The 23,926-nt window shown below is 37.9% G+C and overlaps 10 protein-coding genes across 10 annotated transcripts; 6 read left to right on the forward strand and 4 right to left on the reverse strand.

Moving 5' to 3' along the window:
• On the forward strand, positions 334 to 1,774 carry LOC104748339 (lactosylceramide 4-alpha-galactosyltransferase-like). Its single transcript, XM_010470018.2, has one exon. It carries the CDS (start codon positions 455 to 457, stop codon positions 1,682 to 1,684), a length of 1,230 nt encoding a protein of 409 aa, XP_010468320.1. The 5' UTR covers positions 334 to 454; the 3' UTR covers positions 1,685 to 1,774.
• On the forward strand, positions 1,874 to 3,722 carry LOC104748413 (BTB/POZ domain-containing protein At3g09030). Its single transcript, XM_010470083.2, has one exon. It carries the CDS (start codon positions 1,962 to 1,964, stop codon positions 3,339 to 3,341), a length of 1,380 nt encoding a protein of 459 aa, XP_010468385.1. The 5' UTR covers positions 1,874 to 1,961; the 3' UTR covers positions 3,342 to 3,722.
• LOC104748486 (josephin-like protein) lies at positions 4,401 to 5,287 on the reverse strand. Its single transcript, XM_010470138.2, has one exon. It carries the CDS (start codon positions 5,112 to 5,114, stop codon positions 4,677 to 4,679), a length of 438 nt encoding a protein of 145 aa, XP_010468440.1. The 5' UTR covers positions 5,115 to 5,287; the 3' UTR covers positions 4,401 to 4,676.
• LOC104703902 (MATH domain and coiled-coil domain-containing protein At2g42470-like) lies at positions 5,670 to 7,815 on the forward strand. Its single transcript, XM_010419996.1, has 4 exons — positions 5,670 to 5,746; positions 5,912 to 6,281; positions 6,382 to 6,717; positions 7,723 to 7,815. The coding sequence occupies exons 1-4, from the start codon at positions 5,670 to 5,672 to the stop codon at positions 7,813 to 7,815; spliced, it is 876 nt and encodes a 291-aa protein (XP_010418298.1).
• On the forward strand, positions 8,648 to 9,990 carry LOC104748555 (MATH domain and coiled-coil domain-containing protein At2g42470-like). Its single transcript, XM_010470197.2, has 2 exons — positions 8,648 to 8,857; positions 9,060 to 9,990. Exons 1-2 carry the CDS (start codon positions 8,742 to 8,744, stop codon positions 9,649 to 9,651), a joined length of 708 nt encoding a protein of 235 aa, XP_010468499.1. The 5' UTR covers positions 8,648 to 8,741; the 3' UTR covers positions 9,652 to 9,990.
• On the forward strand, positions 11,279 to 12,584 carry LOC104748624 (lectin-like). Its single transcript, XM_010470248.2, has one exon. The coding sequence runs from the start codon at positions 11,384 to 11,386 to the stop codon at positions 12,401 to 12,403; it is 1,020 nt and encodes a 339-aa protein (XP_010468550.1). The 5' UTR covers positions 11,279 to 11,383; the 3' UTR covers positions 12,404 to 12,584.
• LOC104748687 (pentatricopeptide repeat-containing protein At3g09040, mitochondrial) lies at positions 12,869 to 16,996 on the reverse strand. The gene is made up of 3 exons (XM_010470314.2): positions 13,399 to 16,996; positions 13,209 to 13,318; positions 12,869 to 13,120 (listed from the first exon to the last, which is right to left on the reverse strand). Exon 1 carries the CDS (start codon positions 16,697 to 16,699, stop codon positions 13,610 to 13,612), a length of 3,090 nt encoding a protein of 1,029 aa, XP_010468616.1. The 5' UTR covers positions 16,700 to 16,996; the 3' UTR covers positions 12,869 to 13,120; positions 13,209 to 13,318; positions 13,399 to 13,609.
• On the reverse strand, positions 17,580 to 18,614 carry LOC104703913 (putative F-box/kelch-repeat protein At3g22730). The gene has a single exon (XM_010420006.2). The coding sequence runs from the start codon at positions 18,612 to 18,614 to the stop codon at positions 17,580 to 17,582; it is 1,035 nt and encodes a 344-aa protein (XP_010418308.2).
• Positions 19,198 to 20,548, forward strand: LOC104748881. Its single transcript, XM_010470489.2, has 2 exons — positions 19,198 to 19,639; positions 19,896 to 20,548. Exons 1-2 carry the CDS (start codon positions 19,292 to 19,294, stop codon positions 20,325 to 20,327), a joined length of 780 nt encoding a protein of 259 aa, XP_010468791.1. The 5' UTR covers positions 19,198 to 19,291; the 3' UTR covers positions 20,328 to 20,548.
• LOC104748758 (pentatricopeptide repeat-containing protein At3g09060-like) lies at positions 20,180 to 23,057 on the reverse strand. The gene is made up of 2 exons (XM_019245239.1): positions 20,653 to 23,057; positions 20,180 to 20,266 (listed from the first exon to the last, which is right to left on the reverse strand). Exon 1 carries the CDS (start codon positions 22,799 to 22,801, stop codon positions 20,738 to 20,740), a length of 2,064 nt encoding a protein of 687 aa, XP_019100784.1. The 5' UTR covers positions 22,802 to 23,057; the 3' UTR covers positions 20,180 to 20,266; positions 20,653 to 20,737.

The raw sequence follows: 23,926 nt of genomic DNA on the forward strand, positions 1-23,926 counted from the left end.
TTTTTTTTTTTTTTTTTTTTTGTTAATAAATATTGATTACAAGCTATATTCAAGCTGGATCCATACTTCAACCGATAAAACAAACTGAATCAAAACCAAACGAAATGAATATGAACAGTCCTAATGGATATAGTCAAAGAGATGATAAAAGAAAAGTCGTCAAGAGATTGAGCCCTTACAAAAAATTAAGCAAAAACTAAATGTGGATATATCCAGATGGTCGTTTTTTTAAGCGTATGGTCCCATTTTAATTACATAATATCATATTGAAACCTACGTCCAAGTCAGCCTTCTTTGGCTGCTTAAGAACTTTTCAAAACTCGACACCTTCTTCAACCCCAAGGAAGCAAGAAAAAAAGGTCACAACATATTATAAGACCCCAAAAAAAAAAAAACAAAAACATAAAAGACTTCACTACTGATTTCTTCTCCTAACTTCTTCCTTTCCAAAAATATGGATCATGAAATAACCAAGAAAATTACGGCCATGTTTGATAACCGGCGGTTAAACCGCTCCGGATCATCACTATTCACAGCGTTTGCTTCCACAGTGGTAGCTCTGATCGTTTTCACGATCATTCTGGTCTCTAATTTATCGGTGGGAGATTACTCGGCGAAGGTGGTGACAATAGAGATCAAGACAGTTGTTCCTTACTTGCCTCTAAGCTCAGAGAAGGATTTAAGTGAAGAGTCCAACCACAACTATTCTATCAAGCAACAAGTCACAGTCAAAGAGGTTAACAATCTTCAAGTTATCGAAGTTTTTGGAGGCAAAGGCGTGTCGGAGAAGTTTCAACAGAGAGCAACAGAGTTTTTGAGAGATGATTGTGAGGTCAACTTCATGATGACATGGATCTCACCAGCGGAAATGTTCTGTAAGAGAGAGGTTTTTTCTGTAGAGAGCGTCTTTAAACATCATCCTCGAGGTTGTTTGACCATTTTATCATCGACAATGGATTCTCCTCAAGGTTTCAGAATCTTGAAACCGTTTCTTGATCGAGGTTCCAGAGTTAAGGCGATCACGCCGGATATGCCTTTTCTTCTCAAAGACACAGCCGGAGAATCGTGGCTTGAGGAGATTCAGACCGGTAAAAGAGATCCCGGAAAGATCCCTTTAGCTCAGAATCTGTCAAATCTCATGAGACTCGCGTTTCTGTTCAAATTCGGAGGTGTTTATTTGGACACGGACATGATTGTTCTGAAGAGCTTTAAAACTCTTAGGAACGTGATCGGTGCACAGACCCTCGAACCGGTTTCAAGAAACTGGACAAGGTTGAACAATGCGGTTTTGGTCTTCGACAAGAACCATCCTTTCTTGCTCAAATCCATTGAAGAGTTCGCGTTGACTTTCAACGGAAACGTTTGGGGTCATAACGGACCGTATCTTGTTTCTAGAGTGGCTCGAACCGTGGAAGGAACCAGTGGTTATAACTTCACCATCATGACACCTCCTGCGTTTTATCCAGTGAACTGGATTGAGATTGAGAAGCTATTCAAAGTTCCAAGAACAGAGAAAGATTCTAAGAGAGTCCAAGTCAAGGTTCTTGAGATGCACAAGAGAAGCTATGGATTGCATCTGTGGAATAAGTTTAGCAGCAAATTCGAAATTGAACAAGGAAGTGCCATGGATAAATTGGTTTCAGATCATTGTATAATCTGTGATCGTGTTGTCTCTTCATCCTAAAGACTTCATTATTTATTTTTTCCATTTTGTAAGTTAATTCCATTGTAGAATAGTTTTGTAAATTAACAATGAAACCCTCAACCTTTTTAATTTTTCTTCAATTAAAACCCTAATTAAATTTTATGTTTAAGCTGTTAAATATCCAATACTGATTGGCCCAGGCCCATATAAATTGACTTTCATCAGTTATACAAATCATGTTTCTTATTCCCACCCACAGCCCAATTGGCAAAAAACGGTTCAAGCTGAAATCGAACGAAACTCGAACCGGACTGTGATGGTTTCCGATGGCAGCGAGCGAGTGAAGCTCAACGTCGGCGGCGAGATCTTCGAAACCAACGCAACGACCATTCAATCAACTTGTCCAGACTCTCTTCTCGCTGCTCTCTCGACTCCAACATCCCATGGATCGATCCCTGTGTTCATCGATCGTGACCCTGAGATTTTCGCCGTCATTCTCAATCTCCTCCGTACTGGTCGACTCCCAGCTAATTCCTCCGGCGTTTTCTCGAAGCAAGAGCTACTCGATGAGGCTCTGTATTACGGCGTCGAATCACTCCTCCGGTCGGCGATGTTACCGCCGCCGCTTTTAGGTTTCGATGCGTCTCTCGTCACCACAATCGCACCGGCCGCTGACGGAGTTCCGTCTGCTTTAACCGCCACAGCTGGAGACGTCTCTCTCTGGATCGCTCACGGCGGTCAGATCTCCGTCTACGATTGGAGTCTTTGCCACGCTGGAACCGTTCGTACGCATCTCAGTGATATCACATCGATCTGCCGTGTGTGGGGCGAAGCGGCTGCAGTCGGATCTGGATCAGCGTCGGGGCTTCATTTCTACGATCTCTCCGGAGGTCGATACGTCGGATCTACGCACTGGACTGATCCGGAGGATCCGAGAATTCACAAGGCACGCGTCGCCGCGGTTGCTGATTCTGACGGTGGAGTATTCGCGTCCTTTGAGTGTCTGCACAGAGAGAACGGCGTTCTCCAGATCGACAAATCCACTCTCCAAGTCGCCGCCGTGATCGGCCAGCAATCCGGAAGCTCGGCTAAAACCACCGTACCGGAGAAACTACGGTGGCTGCCAACGAACGGTGTTTTGGTAGGATCCGCCGTGCAACGTGGAGCGTTTGGATGCTCCGGTTACATCCGGATTTGGGACCCGAGGTCAAGGAACATAGTTTGGGAAACGAACGAGCCAGGTTCGGGACGAAGCAGTAGGTTCGGAGACGCCTTAGCTGACATGGACGTGGACGTTGAAGACTCGATCATCTTCAAGGTATGTTCTAAGTCAGGAGACCTTGGAATGGTAGACATCCGTAGATTAGGTGAAGATCCATGGGTATATATGTCAGATGAGAATCCTGGTGCGTGGAAGGCCGGGGACGGTGGCGGTTACAGCGCTGTACATTGTTATAGAAAGCAAGTGTTGGCTGCGAGAGGTGGTGCATTAGAGGTATGGTCAAGTGTTAATGAGAAGACGAGTGGTGATCCAATTCGCAGAAGAAACTTTGTAGACAAGGAAGAAGATTCCAAGAGAGGGATGATTTCGAAAATTGAAGCTGGAGGTGATCGGCTCTTTGTTTCTCGGGAATTTATGGAAGGTGTTGAGGTCTGGGAAACTTCTAGTTTCTCAGGGGTAACATCCGTCGAGTAATGGTGTCCCCAAGAACGGAATGGTGATCACGCTCTGTTTTCCCGGAAAATACTTTTGAAACTTTCATGAGAAGTAGCTGAACATCATCAAGATTCAAACTTTATCGGTGTAGAAATCACTAGAAGAGACCTCATCTTTTGTAAATGGATGCATAGATTTTTGTCTTTGTAAAGTTTTTGGGTAGATAATTACAGTCACAAAGTTAACTAATGAATCCATTTTAGAGACAGAAGATAGAAAAAGACTTTGTAGTGTTGACTTAGTGGTCTCGGTAAAAGGAAAAAATCTTACCTTCATCTTCTTCATTGTATCTAATTGATGTCTATTGTTTAACCCCTTTTTTAAGTACTCAATATTATGTCAGCGTAATGATTATGTATCTTTTAGTATTCAAAGCAAGTTTCTGTTGTGTATAGAGAGATAAGCTAAATTCAACTACTCTTTTGTCTTTCTTTCTCAACCTACTCAACCTAATACTCTTCTTTCTTTTTTGATGAAATACCTTTGTGAACAAGACAAAGAATATTTCTTTATGTCTTTGCTTTCTTGCCAATGTAATAAAAACCTTTTGTTGCAACTTCTGGTAGTGCATTCCACACAAGGTCTTGAGAGGGGAGGAACCCAACATTTTTTAAAATGTAAGTTCTTCCTTGGATTCTTTAGATACTATTTGATACGTTTTGTTTTTGTTAGGTCAGGTTTTGGACCTACAATTTCCGAAACACTTAAAAGGTTTGTCGTGATGATGAAATTAATTTTGTGTTTTTTTTTTGTTGGTCTGAATCATCCTTCTTTTAAGAAAAATATTGGAATTTTCCTTTTGTTTGTTTTGAACAAAGAAATATTATTATGAGGAATGAATGAGGTCAAAAAAGAAGAAAGAGGCAAGTGGGGTTTTCCCATGAGCTTTCTTGTCTATATGGTCCTTTGAAGTCGACCCCTCCTTTTGAATTTTTAGACCTGGCTGGCTTCTCTCTTTTATTCTTTTTTTTTGGTCGGTACATATTAAGGAAATGTGATTATTTTCCCGGTTCATCATATTTAATACTATTAACGTAACTGGTTCACACAGTGGACGTTTTTAAACACATTAGATTAGTGTCATTTTATTTATTTAAATTTTAAATCTATGGTTTGTGATAAATGTTGAATAGAAGATCAAGGAATAACTATTCAAGAACAAAAAAAAAAGTTTCTGAATCCAAAAATAAGAAATTAAAAACATTCCTATACAATGTTCAATGATCAATTCTCTTAACATTACAACAAAAGATCAAAGAGAGTGGGAGCACTATATTCGATTCTCCGACTCAGATCCAAACCGGGTTGGTCAAATCAAGAAGACCACGTTGAGACAGAGTTTGATCTCGACAGAGAAAAAGAAGAGTTCAAGAACTCGATGCAATCTTCAATAGCTTCTGCTCGGTGAGACTCTGTCTCGTTTACGGACTTTGACCTCTTCATATAAATAGTCGAAGAAGAGGACGACGAGGAGTTCGACGAAGGCAACAGAAACGATGACGTTTTTTTATCGGTCGTATTCCTTCTGAAGGATATGAAACGCCACGTTTTGGCGACTCTAGCACCAATACGTTGGATCAATTTCCTCGCTGCCGGCGAGCTCCTAAGACCGAAACTAAGAATCCCGACGAGAACCACCCTTCTCCGGCTGTGATGTGTCGAGTTTAAACCGTCGTGTTTTGGGAATATGGGTTCGTCTGTGGCTTCTGTGTTCGGATTAAAGCTTACTCTTTTGCATGCTCTTCGTGACATTTTTTCTTTTCTTTTTGGGTCTGAAATTGCGATGGAAAGAGAGAGAGAGGAAAGAAGAAAGAGATAGAGAGATGTGTCGAAGACCAAAAATACTAAAGAAGAGACTATTTTATGGGGTGTGTGTGTTTTATATATGACTTATTATGACTTAGAGGGTTCAGTGAAAATGTAAAGAGATGATGATATAGAGGGTTCAGTTTAACAACCTTATTAAAAATTGAAACTTGTAACTCAATTTTCCCACTTTATAATTGTAGTATATCTATGAAATGGATTTATTGGGTTATGTCTGTTTCTTTGGTGGGCTTAGATGATTAAATTTCATGTCCATAGATTACTTATGTCTGTTTCTTTGGTGGGCTTAGAAGTTACATAAGTAATCTATGTAAAATCATATAAGATCTTGTAGAGAAAATCATGTTTCAGATTTTGGAAAGTTGCCTATAATAAGATCTTACGAGTACATTAACATATATATATATATATATATATATATATATTAATTTTTGTGAGTCTTTTGGTAGCTTCCAATCCAAGTAAAGTATAGGATCGGCTATGGGGGAGAATCAAAAGGAAACTAGTTTCACGTTTGAGATAGATAACTTCTGGGAGAAAGGAGCTGCTGTGATACGGTCTCCTATATTTTTCTTTTCTTATAATTCATCGTCGTCTTACATGCGACAAGTTTATAAATAACTCGTTTCTGTTACTATTGATTAGGTATACAAACCCTAAATTAAGCAGCTAGCGTTTAGTGATTAATCTGTTTCTCTCTATTTATTTTTCTTTATTTAAAGGTTTGTTAAGGTTTATCCCAAAGGATACGGTGATTTTAAAGATCACTTGTCTGTGCACTTCTGCGTTGCGAGACCTAGATCACTCAAAGTTGGATGGAAACGACGAGCTAATCTTTCACTCCTTCTGTTAAATCAATCAGGCAAAGAGCTCTACAGATCGCCAAACGATTGCAACTTGTTCTGCGCTCAGTTCTCAAGATGGGGTACTGATTCAAGGTTCTTGCCTCTTAAAAAGCTTAGAGAAGAGGGGCTTCTGGAGAACAAACTGATTGTTCAAGTCGAAATAAAATTAGTTGAAATTGTTGATCAAGAGGATGCAACTGACAAGGACATGTTAGATGTCCATGGTTTCCAACTTCTTGATTCTCAGGTATATATCCTTCTTGTTTGGAAATAGTTGGTTTCTTCGTTGTTGTCCCTTAATTTTATGATTAACGTATATAATACTTACATCTTTCTCTCGTTGACAGGTTACTTCAGCGAGTAGGCTTTTCGAGGATCACCCGGACATTGCAGTAAATTTCATACCAAAGATCGCATTGGTGAAGACAGCGTACGTGAGTGCCCTCCTCGGTCTTATCAAGACACTGAACAAGCCTCCACATAGCTTCACCGAGACTGAGCTAAAGAAAGCTAAGAGGGAGTTGAATGAGCTAACAAGAGCGGGGTTTAAGCTAGACTGGTTGGACACAAAGCTTGATGAGCTTTCTTTTGATGACAAGGATCAGAAAGCAATTTCTTATGTGGATCCACTGGATGACTGGATCAAATTTTTATTTGTTGATTACTCTTGGAATGAGTGGAAAGTAAGAGTGGGATTCCCTCATCTTCTTCCTAATGGAAAAATAAGACTAATTAAGCTGTCAAATTCATATCGCCTATATGTCTTTAATATTCAAAATAATATACTAACTTTTATCCATTTAGATTATTCGAAACATGTACATTGGAATGCTTATTTTACCTTTGACAATCACGAGAGGTTATTACAGTTGTGATCACCCATACCCAAGATAGGTTTACGAGAAACATAATTAACAAATTTAACATTAACGAGTTGTATTAAGCAAATAATATCTGCTTTCTCCAGATTACAGAAGAGGATATTTACTTTTGGGTCAATTTAGCCTCATAACGTCTTCCTCCTTCACATAAAACAAGAAACACACACTATAGTTCCTCTTCTTCTTGGAAAATAAGGAATTCATCGAATCCTAGAAAATTCCATTTAGAAGGTAGAGAAGTGAGATAGAGAAGAGCTCGTCTCTGTAGCCATTAAGTAAATCAGAGAAGAAATATAGAGAGAGATGTTTTGTTTCTAATATTCATCTGATCAATTTTGTTTTATTTTTCATCTGGATTTTGGTAGTCTTACTTCCTCTACATCGGTTTTTGAGAGGTTGCCATATCCACAGGCTAACCAAAACTCAAAAGTCTATACAGGTTTGTGACTAATCTTTATTTATATTAATATTTCTTTATCTTATACCAATTCTCTTTAATTTTGTTGATTCAGGTTGAAGAAATGAAAGATTAGAGCTCCAATGTTTTAAAGATAAACCAGGAGTAATTATTTGCATGGAAGTTATTCTCACGATGATAAGGTACACAAACATGAAGTTAAACCCAATTAGTTTGTTTATCAATTGTATATCTTCATTTATCTTAATAAAATAATCTGATCCAAACATTTCATAATTTATTTGAGATAGGAGATAGAATTGATTCGAGAACACCAAAAAATTACAGGAAGGAGAGTACGTGTTGTACTTTGAGTTTATTAACTGATGATTACTCATTGATGGTTGCAGATATTACCACCCATCCACGAAGTGCAAAACAAAGGGATAATTCTAGAGATGAGCTTGGAAGATCGAAACTGTGGAGAAGATAAGTGTAGTTAGATTTAAACAAATTTGTATATTTTTACAATTTGCGATAAACTATCTTCCTTATATTTTTTACATGTTTAATAATTTTACAGTTTGTTACGTGTATATTAGAATTTGAGTCCATCAAGTTATACAATATACCCCGGACATATTTAATATACCCGGGCTTGCCCGGGTGATAGTACTAGTTGGATATAAATTATCAGATAGTCTACTATACATAACCTTGAAAGCGATGTTGAATGGAAAACGATGCAAAGAAAAACTTAAGTATAGTAAGTTTACAATATAATCTTGATTCAAATATGCAATAGAAAAGGAAACCTTATTAAGTTGAGAATGTTGACGAGGCACTTCCCAATTCTTCAAAGAATTCATGTACAAATTAGCACTCGTAACTTAATTATATAGCACTTCACTGGTTTGGTTGTTAGATCATTTTTCAAGAAACCATTGTTTTCAAAAATCCTTGTGTATAAAGTTTAAGACATATATAGTTCGACTCTTTCTTACGGCAAAAATATATAAACGCTACACTTTCATAGATCAAGAAAAAGAAAAACATTAATTTCCATGGATAATGATGATATCATCGATCAGATAGCGTAAATTGGATTAACCTCGGATAACGTCATCTATGTTTTTCTTTTTCTTTTTGGAGAAATTGATCTCCAAAATGTGAAAACGGTACAATTCCGGTTCAATCCCTGGTTTACTATATAACAGAAATTTATTGGGTTAATAATAATCATTATGTAAAGTGTTGGTTTGGTGTGGGCTTTTAACTCCTGTTACACGCGATAAGGGTTACAAGAGGTTCCTTATTTCAGTTGGATTACGATTCTGAAAAGCTTTTCATATATAATAAGATCATACGATGCATATGGGTGAATAGTTTTTGTGAGTCTTTGGCTAGAAACCCTAAAGAATCAGAGGATATGGTGGAGGATCAAAAGGAAACGACGAGTTTCACGTTTGAGATAGATAACTTCTGGGAGAAGGAAGCTGATGTGATACGGTCTCCTATATTCTCCAGCGGTGGTGGCTGCGAATGGTAAACCTATATACGATCTTTAACATGTGTTCTTTTTTTCTTTTTCTTACAACTCATCGTCGATCGTATGTATACATGCGACAATTTTATAAATAACTCGTATCGTATCTGTTATTGATTAGGTATACAAACCCTAAAATTAAGCAGCTAGCGTTTAGTTATTAATCTGTTTCTCTGTTTTTCCTTTTTTCTTTCTTAAAAGGTATGTTGACGTTTATCCCAAAGGATACGGTGCTGTTAAAGATCACTTGTCTGTGCACTTCGGCGTTGCGACTCCTGAATCACTCAGACTTGGATGGAAAAGACGAGCTAATACTTCACTCGTTCTGTTAAATCAATCAGGCAAAGAGCTCTACAGTTCGCCTAAATACTGCTATTTGTTCTGCGCTCAGCTGCTAAAGTGGGGTGATTCAAGGGTTTCCACTCATAAGAAGCTTAAAGAAGAAGGGCTTCTGGAGAATAACAACAAACTGATCGTTCAAGTCGAAATAAAAATAGTTGAGGAAGGGGATATAACTGGGAATGAGATGCTAGATGTCCGTGGTTTCCAAGTTCTTTACTCTCAGGTACCCTTGTTTCTTCTGCTTTTTGGTGATGATTCCCCTTTTTTGATGATTAACATCTTTCTCTCGTTGACTGCAGGTTACTTCAGCGACTCACCTTCTCGAGGATCACCCGGACATTGCAGTAAATTTCATACCAAAGATCCCATTGGTGAAGACAGCGTACATGAGTGCCCTCCTCGCTCTTATCGAGACACTGAACAAGCCTCCAGAAAGCTTCACCGAGACTGAGCTAAAGAAAGCTAAGATGGAGTTGAATGAGCTAACAAGAGCGGGGTTTAAGCTAGACTGGTTGGGTACAAAGCTTGATGAGCTTTCTTTTGATGACAAGGATCAGAAAGCAAATGCTGACGATGGGGATTCACTACTGGAGGACTTGTTAAAGGTTGTTGTTCACTCTTTGAATATGTGGAAAGTAAGAGTGGGATTCTCTCATCTTCTTCTTAGTGAGAAAATCGACTAAAACACGCACATTTTCTTTTGTTTACTTTTATTAATGAAGAGGAAGTTCCAGTTGTTTTCTCAATCTGGAACTGAAGCTGTTAGTTTTAACATGTAATATTCAAAATAATCATCATGACACTGGAATGGTTATATATATATATATATTTTTTACTTTGACAATCACTAGAGGTTATACAGTTGTGATTATTTGAGTAACAATTAGCACAGATGTGTAATTTCGTTCCAAATAACTAATACCGAGATTACTAACGTTTATTGACCCCAGAAGCTTTGGACTCCAATTCGTCTCTGGATTAGGTAGGAAACGAGCTCTGCTTTGGAAGTGGAAGGTTCTCTGCCTTGCTCAGCAAACAGTGTGAGACGAAAAACCAACCTGTCCAAACACAAGATGGCATATCTGAAAAAAGATTCCAGCGTTGAACATAAAATCAGTTTACACAACAATCAATTCATAGAAAGCGCGCTAGCTGTATCATATTATACCCTTGCTGCTGCACCGCATATGTTCACCAATGCCTTCAAGTATATGCCTTGGCCATCGCGTGCATATCTTATAGCCCGTAACTCAGAAGCTGACAAAAGCCTGAAAATTTAAATATGCAACAACAAAAAAATTGTCTAAATGCAAGACCACAATAAGCTTTGAAACATGACACCGAATAAAAAATATAATTTATTATTTTATAAATTAATAAAAGTTTTTTTTATTAGTTATTAAATTAATTAAAATACAATGACATTTTTTGTAATATATCCTACGATAGTAGGTTAAACTGTATATAGAGATTATAATGTATCAGACGTAAAACAAATTGTATTAAGCAAATCTTTTCATAATTCAGACGGACTATAGATGTGATAAGTACTCTCTTATGATTAACGGAGCTACACAAGAGAAAATGTAATTATGTTGAATAAAAAAAATCAGAATATGTCATCAAAATGCATATAAACGACAACAACTCGAACACCCACTAAGACAGAGAGAGAGAGAAAGAGGGAAAGTGAGAGAACGAATCAACATCTCTGCTTTCTCATTTACTTTTGGGTCAATTTAGCTTTATAACGTTTCTTCATTCACATAAAACAAGAACACCACAACTTAAAAAAATACTCTCTCTCTCTTTATTAAAATATACTTTCATAAAAATTGATTTTTGGGATATTTTTTTATCTCACAAATATTGATATTTTGTAAACTTCAAGAAATAATTATTGAAAATATTTAAAATTTTAAATTGTTATTAGTTTAAAATTAAATAATATCTTTTTAGTCAAAAAAAATATATATTTAAATTCAATAATTATTGTTTTATGTAAAAGATATTGTTTTCTTAAAATATGTAAAAGATTCGAACTCAATGTTAGAGGGAGTATATTACTATTTCTTCTTGTTGGAAAAAGATGGAATTCATTCTTGATTCCTAGAGATAGAGACATACGAGCTAATCTCTATAGCCATTTAAATAAATCAGAGAGAGTTCCAAGTTTTTAAGCTATGGCGATGTTCATCAAAACCTTATCCTTTTTGTTCCTTTTATGCTTTGAGATACTACATGGAACCATGTCTGCAGATGTGAATTCCACCTTTTCTTTCAATGGGTTTGTAAAATCTCCGAGCTTTGACAAGAGTGTTGCTCTGTTCGGAGATTCGAAGCTGGTCAATGACAGTTCTTCGATTCAGCTGACTGACTCAGTGAGTGGAAGCGTGGGACGAGTCTTTTACAGACAACCCATCAATCTTTTCCAAGGTAAAGAGAAGAACTCGAGATCATTCTCGACTCACTTCTCGTTTTCTTCCGTGTCCAGTGAGATTGGTGATGATGTCTTGGCTTTTCTTATGGTTCCAACTAGTTTCGATCTTAGTCTGTTTGGTAAGAGGGATAACAGTTCCTCTGCTTTAGGGTTTCTGTCACAATATGCAAAGAACGAGACAGTTGTTGCTGTTGAGTTTGATATCTCCAAGAGTGGAAACTATGCAAGAGTCTTAATTGGTAGTCCTGAATCTGTCCAAATTATAAACCTTTCGTTTATTGGTGACTTGATGATGAACAATGGAGAGGCTTTAAGCTGTATGATTGATTACGAGGCAAGTTCTAAGAGAATGATGGTTCGATTCAGAAAATCTGGTTCGATAAAGCTGTTTGATCCGTTCTTCTCTTTCTCGGTAGACTTGGCCGAGTTATGGGAAGATAGTCAAGTCACTGTGGGTTTAAGTTCTGCCAATGGAAACTCCTCCAAGTCACATTTTCTACATTCATGGAGCTTTGAGATAAGGCGTCCTCCTCCTATGTGGATGCATTCTGAGCCACTTGAACCGAATAAAGTTTCCACGGAGGAGAAAGAGGGTCGAGAGGGAAGTGAGTGTATATGGAAAATGCTTGGTGCTTTGGTTATGGGTGCAGCTTGTGGATCCTTAGGTGCAATGTTGGCTTTGTATCTCTGGAAGATATGCCGTGTTAGGCGGTCAATGGCGGTGGTTCCAGAGGAATGTGCTATTGAACAAGGCAAGAAGTAGTGACTAATTTGGTTTTGAAAACTTGTCCTGTGTTGTGGTATAAATGTAGGATCTATAAACTGTAGTATCCTTCTTTTATGACTTTTCATATGTAAGATCTAAACTGTGAGAAGATGTAAGCTTATTGATATGTTGCAAAATTAACTTAGTTGTTGATGTTGTTCTCGATCCATTTGGATCATGACTTGTGTTTTTATCATCTTTTCTGTTTCTGGATTGCAATGAAGAATTAGGACCAACTTTGTCTTCTTCTCACTTTGATGTTTTATTGAAACAGAGCAATGTGAACTGAGTACAAAAAAAAGTCTCGTGAACACAGATCAAATGTCTAGAAAACAACCCAGCATTCAAATGTGTCATCAGTTGTCACTTGTCATTTGCTTCTATGTCGCTAATATGTCTCCACCAGAAGAAAGAGACTGATGTATATAGTGAATCTAATCTCAGCATGGGACACAAACAAGAGGAAAGCAGATACTAAAGATCCAAATAAAGTGTTGAAGCTCTGTATCTGGTCACTGTGGAGTAGTTTACTCTAAACATATATTTATCATCTGCTTTTGTTTAAATGCCATTAATGAGTTTGATTTACACATGGTTTCTGATTTGTAAGTTGAAACTACTGGCTGTGGAGGGAGTAAGAGAATCTGTTTATATGTGAATGAATAAGAACCTTGGTTGATGGTTGAATCCTAAGAACACACCATGTCCACGATCCTGCCAACAACAAACAACACTGTATTGATACAGATACAATGTCTGTTCAAACATGAAACTTCTTCCAAAGGAAATTAAATTATATCACCTTTTGTGCTCGCCATGTCAAGTATTTGTACTGTGATTCACTGTTGGCTCTCACCTAAAATGGATCCTTCTGCTCCTTCTCGGAAAGTCATCTCAAGCGTCAAGCCTTACCTGCGGGAAAGAAAACTGATAATTTTTTAGTGTTATATCCTGTAAAACCTTGAGCTTTGGCAGCACGCAAACCCAGTTACCTGATAGTACTCGAGGAACACAGAGATTAAGCCTTGTTTTTCTTGGCTAGATGAAAACTTGGTCCCCATCACCAAAAGGCAAAAGAAACATGGTCGTATGTGTATGCAATATGAGTTCCTACTTTTGTATCTGATTTTGTGAACTGCTGTGGTGATCTTCAGCTCTGTACAAACGGTCAAGAAGCTTCCCACCATTAGTGTTTCCCTGTTGTTACACACAATCAAGAGAAGCTCGTTCCACGGTATCAGGATTGACGATGACATCATCTTTCACCAAATCATAAAGATCTTCAAGGAACATCTCGATTTTTCCTATATCAGGATGAGATTTATCTCCTGCAGCAAAAACATGTGCTTTCTGTCCCACATCAATCCAGCTACATCCAGGTACCTTCTTGACTCCTATGTCTCTCATGGCTTTCCTCAAAGCATTGGCCTTTTCCCAACGCCCCTGTGAGGCATATATATTCGAAAGAAGAACATAAGCTGACGAGTTTTGTGGTTCTAATGCAATGAGCTTCTCAGCAGCAATTTGTCCTCTAATGTCATCTCCATGAATCCTACATGCACCAAGAAGAGATGACCATAGTCTTGCATCTGGTTTCAGGTTTTGTGCTTCAATGAAGTCATCAGCTTCTTGAAGGTATCCCCATCTCCCAAGAAGATCAACCATACAAGCTACGTGATCTACACGCGCTTCAAGACCATATTGACCAATCATCATCTCAAAAATATTTTGTCCTTCTGTTACTTTCCCTGCATGGCTACAGGCTGTAAGAACACCTAGGAAAGTGATTTCATCTGGCATGATATGGGATTGTCTCATGGAATCAAAGATTTTCAGGGCATCATCTGCGTAACCATTTTTCGCACATCCATTGATCAAGGAGTTCCATGGGACAACGTTGCTTCTACGCCTCATTTCAAAGAAAACTTGTGACGAGCTTTTCATGTCCCCGCATTTAGCATACATGTCTATTAGGGTGTTAGAGGTTAACTCGTCCAAGTCATGGGCCAAGTGAAAGATAAGAGAATGGATAGCTCTACCTTCTCTCAAAGAGGAAAGGACGGAACACACTCGAAGAACAGTGACAAATGTTGCCTGGTCAGGTAGAGCACCATCATGACGCATTTCTTTGTAGAACTTCAAAGCCTCCTCATAGAATCCATTCTGACTATGGCCTGACATCATTCCCGTCCAAAGAACAATACTCTTAGGACTTGGTAACTCTGAGAAGAGAGCACAAGCCTCTGCCATTCTACTAGAATTCATGTACATGCCCAAAAGGGAAATCCCTAGATATTCACCTTCAGATGAGAACCCCCTCTTTATAATCTGACCATGAAACTGCGTTCCTAGAGTTAAAATTTCTGGTTTATGACAAGCTTCAACTATGGTGGCAAATGTGATTTCAGATGGGTTAACACCTCTGTTCAGCATTTCTTGAAAGAGAACTACAGATTCTTCTAAGTTGTTCTGAGAATAACCTGCAATCAGAGCATTCATTGACACAACGCTCCACTCAGGCATAGAAGAGAAAACTTTACGTGCATCTTCAATGATTCCACACTTGGAATACATGTCAATGAGCGAGCTGCCAGTATGAAGATCTCTGTCTAAGCCACATTTGACAGAGAGGCAGTGAACCTGTTTCCCTTGATCAAGACCATGGACATTTGTACAAGCCTTAAGTGTACTAGCCAAACATGCTCCATCAGACGCTATACCACACGAATTCATCCTCTTAAACAAGTCGAAAGCTTCACTTTCTTTTTCATCTTGGACATAACTTCCAATTATCGTGTTCCAGGATACATTATCACGATCACACATGCGCTCAAAAATTTGCCTTGCATCTTCAAGAGCTCCGCATTTTGCATACATATCTACTAATGCGTTTCCTACAAATAAGTTTTCTGTTAGCTTCTTCTTGATGATGATCGAGTGAAACTGGCTTCCCATTACTAGATCATGCGATGCAGCACAAGTGCTTAAAAGGCTTGTAAAGGTAAAATCGTCAATGTTATAACCAGAAGATTTCATATCCATAAAAAGTTCCATAACCTTGTGTGCTTCGCCGTTATGTGCATAACCCCTAATCATCGCATTCCACAAGACGTCATTTCTTTCCTCCAAAGCTTCAAATACTTTTGCAGCAGCCTCCATTTTCTCACATTTGGAGTACATGCTAACCAAAGAACTACCAACATATATATTGGAGGCAAGGCCTTGTTTAATAGCCTCTGCATGAACTACCAAACCTAAATCAAGATTTGCTACAATTCCGATGGCACTCAAAACACTTCCTAATGTAGAACGGGTGGATTTAACACCAGAGTTCCTCATATTGAGAAAGTATTCAATAGCCACAGTCTCACACCCTCTTTTCCCATGCCCTGAAATCATTACATTCCACGCGACCACATCTGGGCTTGGCATCTCCCCAAACAAAAGACGTGCATCCTTTAGCTTCCCCAAACTGATGTACGTATATATAACAGTCACAAAAGCTAAATGGTCAGGCTGACGGCCTTCATCACGCATCCTTTCAAAGACTTTAACGGCTTCTTCAGGCAAACCAGCCTTCACATAGCCAGAAAACAAACATGTCCAGCAAACTGTATTAGGATCCACTATCCCATCAAAAACTAGTCGAGCATCACCAATAAGGCCACACTTGGCATACATATCAACTAAAGCCCCTCCACAATACGAGTTACGTTCAAGCCCCATCTTTATCATACAGCAATGAATTAGTCTACCAAACTCAACATTAGTCTCTCTGGCACAGGTTGATAAAACAATCGAAAAAGTGAATTTATTTGGAAAAATCAGATTCTCAAACAATGATACGAAACTCCTCAAGACCTTCCCTGGCTGCCCAAGTTTGGAATACATGGATAGCATAGAGTTCCACGCCGTTACATCTTTTTCAAGAGAGTCGAAGAGCTTCTCAGCATAAAAAACTTCTGAACACTTGGCGTATAAATCCACAATGGCATTGCCTAACCTGACTTCTGAACAGATTCCAAGTATCAAGCTTTTGGAATGGACGGCTTTCCCAGTTCTCAAGGCAAGTGCGAGTCTTTGAGGCATTCCGTCGAACACTTTGCGACTCTTGAATAATTTGCATTGGTCCAGACATATTTCCACGAGACGTTGATGTATCTCATCATGGCTGTGCATAACATCTCCGTTGTAGATTCGTCGACCCAATTCCGTGGAATAACACAAACGACGTACCAAGGAGAAAGAACTGAACTTGGGCGAGGACGGCGTCAAGAGAACTCGAAAATACATGCTTCGACAAAAAATAAGAACCTCGCCGGAGCTAGAACAGAGGTCTCTACTCTACTCCACTTAACCATGAGAAACAAAAAGCATCGAAACGAAAAGAGTAGAGTCGTCGTGAGTAAAAGAATTCGAAAAGCTGGCTGTACTGTAGAGTCGTAAAAAACTTATTAGCAGGGAAAAATAAAAAGATCCAACCTTTTTCGGGTCGACCCGAAAACCCGCCGGTTTTTTTTTGTTAAACTCTGATTAGAAGGCGCGGATATATACTAGAGTTCTTCTCTAGTAGCTTTGCTGATCTGCTAATCTTTGTGCCAAAGAGGTTTGATTAATAATTTTTTGTGTGTGTGTAAGTGTGACTAATCATCCATTTCACATTTCAATAGTTGTGTCATTGAACCGCTCGCTCTGGTTTGTATTTGGAAGAAACGACGGTCTTGAAGTCAAGGTGGATAACACCATTGGATAGAGATAAAGAGCACTCCCCGACAGTGCCATTGTGAGATCATTTCCCTGCATTACTGATTCAGTATCGTGAATTATAAATAGTTTGTCACTTTTAAAAGCAAGCTAACATAAAAGCAGAAAGGGATCGTAAAAGTACCAAAAAGTATTCATTAAATTATTAAAACAACATTGTCTTTGAAATCACTTGCTTATTTTTTTAACTGACAAGTTTCATTCTTCTAGTTGGACTTGAACCAAACTTGGAACATAATTGAAAATAAATGGATACCACTGAAAGATTGTGAAATCCCCTTGAGGAGGATGATTGTATTCACAGACTTTAAATAGCCATAGAGGTTACAACGATGTCCTATATACTTGGAATACATGAAACAATATTAACAATATAAACAACAGAATACCTATATTCTATCAACCACCACTAGAATATGTTTGTAGGTTCGATATAAGTGATTTCTGTATAAGATTCTTCGTCCTCTCTAATAATGTAAACCATGTTTCTGCCGGTCACCAAAATTCCATCACTACACAAGGTCACTTTCTTCTCCTCGACAACTGAAAAACTGAATAAATATGGAAACCATGCACCGCGGGTGGGTATATCCACTGTAAACGATTTGCTCCACTCCAACACACCTTTAATATCAGTATCAGTTTTATTGGTAACCCACATCGTTAATGTACTATCGCTCTGACTTACCACTGAAAGTTGTTTATCTCCAACAACTGATAGAGCCATCTGACCAACAACCAGAGGAAGGCACATAGGTTTAAATCTCTCTGCTGTAAAGTCAAAACATAGTGAGAATTGATTGCCGTTTGTATCATAAGCAAGCCAGTATCTATTTCCCTTCAGTGAGACGCCAATAAATGATAGCAGAAAGCAGTCGAGAGCGACAATATTATCAACCACCCTCCATGAATCAGAGTTAAAATCATATATTTCAGACCCATTAAGTTGGTATGGTAAGTCATTGTCACGTTTCCAAAACATCAGCATTTTGTAGCTATGGCCGGATTTCGTTTTTTCGTATCCTAGAGCAAACGTAGAGCTCCACTCGTAACTGGTTTTAGGTTGGATCCATCTGGTTTCGCCCAAACACGGGTTCCAAACCACGGGTCTACTATCTTCAGTGATGCATAGCAATAAACCTTCGTAATGAACAACTAAATGTATATCGTCTTCTTCTAAAGTAGAATGAGAATCCTTTAGGCCAAGGTCACCCTTAAACTCTAGAGATGGAGGAGCAATTTTGAGATTGAGGCTCACTGAAAAAACCCTATACTCCTTCAACATGAGAACCATAGACTCCTTTGGTGCTTTACTAAAGTGTTTCTTAGTAAATCTTTGGTTCCATTGTGTGCAAGTAGATCTTAATCGTTTTAAAGATGTGGCTGGAACCCTAGAAAGTATTTCCTCTACCATATCTAAAGGAAGAATTAGGGACATCATCATTTTCTTCTCCCAAGAAATAAGACAGCAACTTGTCTTATATAATGAACAATTCCTCTTCAATTCCAAGTAGTATTTTTCATTTTTCCTTTGTGGATTTACTTTTATAGAATATTTTTACTTTTTCATAATCATAGAATATTCATTATTTGAAAAAAATTAGGAAAATAAATATTTTTGAATAAAATCAGAGTTAAAATCACAGATTTCATTCCTATTTTAGATAAAGATAGTTTATTATTTATATATTATTTTTTTAAAAAAAATCTCTTCAAATATAATCTCTCTTTTTCACAAAAAGTATCATTTTGACAAATTTCACACAAATTAAGAAACATTTGAATTATACATGTTTATTTCTATTTAATATCCGATGCTATAACATTTTTTAATATAATAATAATAATTATTGTTATACTTGTTTTAAAAAGAAATTTTAAAATTAAAGTCTTTAGTTTTGTTATTTGCATTATATATTTTATACTAACCAGACCCGAATTAAAAAGTAAGAGATTCAATCTATAATAGTCTCACAAAAATAGAGTGTTTTGTGCAAATACTTTGAAACTCAATACTGGTTTTGGATAATGCGTAAACTAAAAATAAAGAAAAAAAACGAGAGGTGGTTACTCTGAAACGAGCGGAGGACCTCTTCTTCTTCTTCAGTAACATAGAAGAAGATGATGAACACACTCCATGCATTTCAGACAACCTTAACACCAAACTTCCATGTTCTTTTCAATGCCTCGAGACGTTCCTTTTCCAGACCCCAATTTCTCTGTCTCTCAAAATCGGGAGACGGAGCTTCAGATTCTGATTCTGATCCCGACCCTCCAAAGCCCGAAGGTGATACTCGGAGACAAGAACTCTTAGCTAGGATCGCCATGATTCAGACTTCCAAGGTCCGTTTAACTGATTTCTTGGATGAACGATCAGAGTATCTCACCAAGTTTGCTGAAGAAGCCAGTGCGGAGTTCGACAAGGTTGGAGAAGACGCCATGAAAGACCTTGACGAAGCAAGCACAAGGGTTCGTATAAGTTATAAACGATAACATTTTGAAATCTCGTATGATATGGAAAAGATTGAAACTTTTTGTCCTTCTTGCACAACGCAGTTTTAGAACAGTAGAATGTCTTGTTTCAATGGCATACCTTGATTCTCTGATGCAACTTGATCCATAAGAATTGTCTTCTTTATTGATCCAATTGTGATTTGCTCGATGATCTTGCAGCAACAGAAAGATAGATAAGCTAATCTTGTGTGTTTTCCGGGTTATTGAGCAGATACTGGAGAATATCGAAAGCAAGATGCAAGCTTTTGAGGAATCTGCGGGATTGAACAGATTAGAGATAGAGGAGAACGATAATAAGTTAGCTGACTTTGAGGAGAAGATCCAAGTAGACAGGAATGAAGGATTGTTCTTTAAAAGCTTACGTGACAAAAAACCAGTGGATATGGAGCAAGCTAAAGAGGAAACTGAGAAAATACAAGAGCTTACCAAAGAAAGTGCAGGATCAAAGTCAAGAAGGAATATTTACCTCGGGTTAATTGGGATTGTGGTTCTTGCAATTGCTGATTCCTTCGTTTCTGCACCGGATTGGAGAAAAGTCGCAATTCTTGGAGCTATTCTTATCCCACTGCTCACTCAATTTGTCTACGAGCAGACATTATTATCAGAAGAAGCAGATAAAGGAAAAGGAAACAAGAAAGAATGAACGAGAGACACAGAGAACTGGACTCCAATCGAAAGAGATATATATAGCTTGATGGCATAGACCCAAAGTGGGAAACTTATAACTTTTGGTTTGATACGTCAAGCTACAGTTTTTCTTTTGCATCAACAAATATCAGATCTCGATGATGTTTAACTCGAATCATTCAAACCAATGTGTTTTTGATGTATGTATAATGCTAGTTCATCAGGTGATATAGCTAACTTCATTCTTATCGACTTACTATGATTTACCTCATGTCACTTCCAGGCACGAATACATCAGAATTTAACCTCCGAAACTGAAATCCAGGGTCAGAGCATAATACCTTCTCACGGAAAACTAGCTGAGGTGGTCCAGAGAATTATACAGCAATATACAACAGATTAAGCTTTCCTTTGTTATTCATCACATTAGCAATTCACGACAGCTCGAACAAGTATGTTCCAGGTGACAACAGTTGGGAAAAAGCCATGGTTTCGAGCATCATCAAAGAATTCAATTGCGTCCGACACTCTGTGGCACATACACAGCCCCTTCAGTATAATATTGTAGGAGATAATATCAGGCTGCAAACCCATCTTGTACATGTAACCCCAAATCATTGTGGCTCTGTTGCTGTCTCTAACTTTGAAGAATCCTTCCATCAAAGTGTTGTAAGTAACGAGATTTGCAATGCAATTCCAATGCTCCATATTTGCCATGACAGTCATTGCATCATCAAGTTTCCCAACAGAGCACAGGCGATGAATTAGTATGTTATGAATCCTCACGTCAGGTTCTAGACCAGATTGAAGAAATTGGTGCCACAATTCTAGGGCCAAGTCGATCTTCCTGTCGTGACGAAGACCGTCCAAGAGTACACTATACGTGATCAGATCTGGTTTCCACCCGTTTTCAAGCATTTCTTTCACAAGAGTAGATGCTTCACCAAATTTCCCTGCTTTACATAAAGCATCAATAAGGATATTGTATGATACAACAGTCGGGCGACAACCGTTCTTCCCCATCTCTCTCAGCAAAAGGGAAGCATCACCAAGTCTCGAGTTTCGGATCAAACCACTTATTAATGCATTACAGACATGAGAATTCAGCTCCACGCCTTGCTTACTTATCTCTTTTACCAAATTTGCTGCTTCTTCTAATCTTCTCTCTTTGCACAAACAGTCTATAATTGACGAATATGCATAAACATCCAGATTCCCACCTCTGCTCTTCACATCTTGCATCACCCCCAAGGCTTTATTTACATAACCATTCACGCATAACCCGTGAATAAAAATACCATAAGTTGTCTCGTCATCTGCGTATCCCTTAGCAGGCATAAGCCTCCAAATCATTGTTGCTTCATCGATCTTCCCACACTCCAACAACCCTTTTATCAAAATGTTATAACTCACTAAGTTAACTGAATTCTTCTGCTCCATAATCCTCCATAACTCCAAACTCTCCTTAATCTTCCCACAGCGGCAAAACCCACCAAGCATAGTATTGTATGTAACCACATCAATAAATGTCTTACTTTCGACCAACTCCTTGAACACACTTTCAGCCTTATCAACATTCCCTCCACCGCACAGCCCATGTATCAAACTACTATACGTATATAAGTCTTTATCTCTCTCATTCTCTTTCATTCTGTCCCATATCTTGAAGCAATCATCTACTCTTCCACATTTGCTCAAACCACTAATCATGATGTTGTGAGTCTTAACATTAGGATAAACAGAAGAGTCCACCAACAGTTTGCCCCACAGCTTCATAGCCATGCTGTGATCTCTTTCCTTAAGAGACCCATCAATTAATATATTATAACACGTAACGTCAGGTGCTAATCCTCTCTCAGACATTTCATCGAACAGTTGCAGTGCATCATCAACTTTTCCAGCTTTCGCAAGATCGTTGATCACAGTGCTGTAACTAAACACATCAGGCTTCAACCCTTCTTTCCACATCCAATCAAGAAACCCTCTCGCTTTCTCGAACTGCTTCATCTTGCATGACATCTTAATCAAAACGTTATACGTCTGCAGAGTTGGCGCCAAACCCGTTGTTTCGAAGTATGCGAACAAGGACTCGACTTTATCCCATTGTTTCGCCTCAACGAACGCATTGAGCAGAGTATTATAAGATCTAACCCCAGGCTCGCACCCAAAAATCTCCACCATTCGTTCGAATACATCAAGAGCTCGATCCGGCATGGAGTTCTTCCCGTAGGTTTTGATAACAGATAAAGCGACATCTTCGTCGCACTTGCATCCTTGTGACCTAATGAGCTCGACGATTCGAGTTACATGATTCACCATCCGCGCCTCTGAGAGACGTCGGAGTATATGGTGGTAGACGACGGCGGAGTGTGCATAGCCTGGATGACGAGTCGCCGAATCGAATAGAGTAAAAGCTGCGCGCGGGTTCTTCTCTGATTTCAAGAGCTTGAGGACGTGTTTGGGTGACAGCGATTTCGGGAACACGACCATGAAACAGAGTTTTCGGTGAAAGTTAGATCTTTTTTAATTTCTCCGGCATGTTTGGGGGTTTAAGCAGCTGCCCTCGTTGGCTAACTCAGAGTAATCGAACTTCTGACTAGCTAGTATACTAATTCGCCGGCAAAGCTGAGAAGATGAAAGAGCCGGGATATTATGGAAGACACTTTTATCCGGCGGTGCCTTAACAGAAGTCCTGAGATTAACAGTGACAAAAAGAAAAAAGAAAAAAAAAACTAATTTATCAATGTTGTGTGTTTAACCCAAAATCAATAAACTAAAATGTACTTTGTTGTTTATTGGGTTTTAACTTTTAAACAAACTAGACTAACAAAATTAGGTTAAGTAGAACCAATAATAGCTTGTTAAAGGCGGTTTATTCCGGTTAAAGTAACAAACAGCTTTTTTCTTCTTTTTTAGATCTAGAAATAATATTATGTTTTTTGTTTTTTAAATATTTTAAATTCAATATTTGCATTGCATCGATGCTTTATGTATATTAGCTATGTTTTAAAAGTTTTTTTTTTTCATAGATCTAATTCAATATATTTTATATTTCTATGTTTTTGAATTCAATATTTATATAGATTCCTTCTGTAAGAAGAATACTGTAAAGTAATCAACCATAGACGACATTTGAATATGGGGCACGTGCTCTATATTAGTCTTTAAATTTTACCTGGTAATCATTATCAGATTAGAATCTTTAGCCCAGTTTGTAAATGTGCCCAAAATTTAGCCCAGTTCGATTCTCTACCTGCGGTTGTTCTATTGATTTTTTTTTTTTTTTTAAATTACGTCAGCCATTTTCTTATTCCTTTTTCCTAAGTTCAAAAATATATGCTCTTAGTTCTATTTATATTTTTCTAATTACAGTTTAACTTTTAACAAATTAAATTCATATTTCTTTTATTGTAAAGTAGACATATATTTTAATTTAACAAATGTTAGTAATAAAATTATTAAATGAGTAACATTATACAATATTATCTCTTTTGTAGTAAATTTATCATTCTTAAAATTTTGAATTTGTCTGATATGATTTGATAAGTAATCATAAATATATTACAAATAATGAATTATAAGTTTATAACTACTCATTTTCTAATTAATAAAGTA

Source organism: Camelina sativa, chromosome 1 (assembly GCF_000633955.1).
Source record: "Camelina sativa cultivar DH55 chromosome 1, Cs, whole genome shotgun sequence".
NCBI lineage: Eukaryota > Viridiplantae > Streptophyta > Magnoliopsida > Brassicales > Brassicaceae > Camelina > Camelina sativa.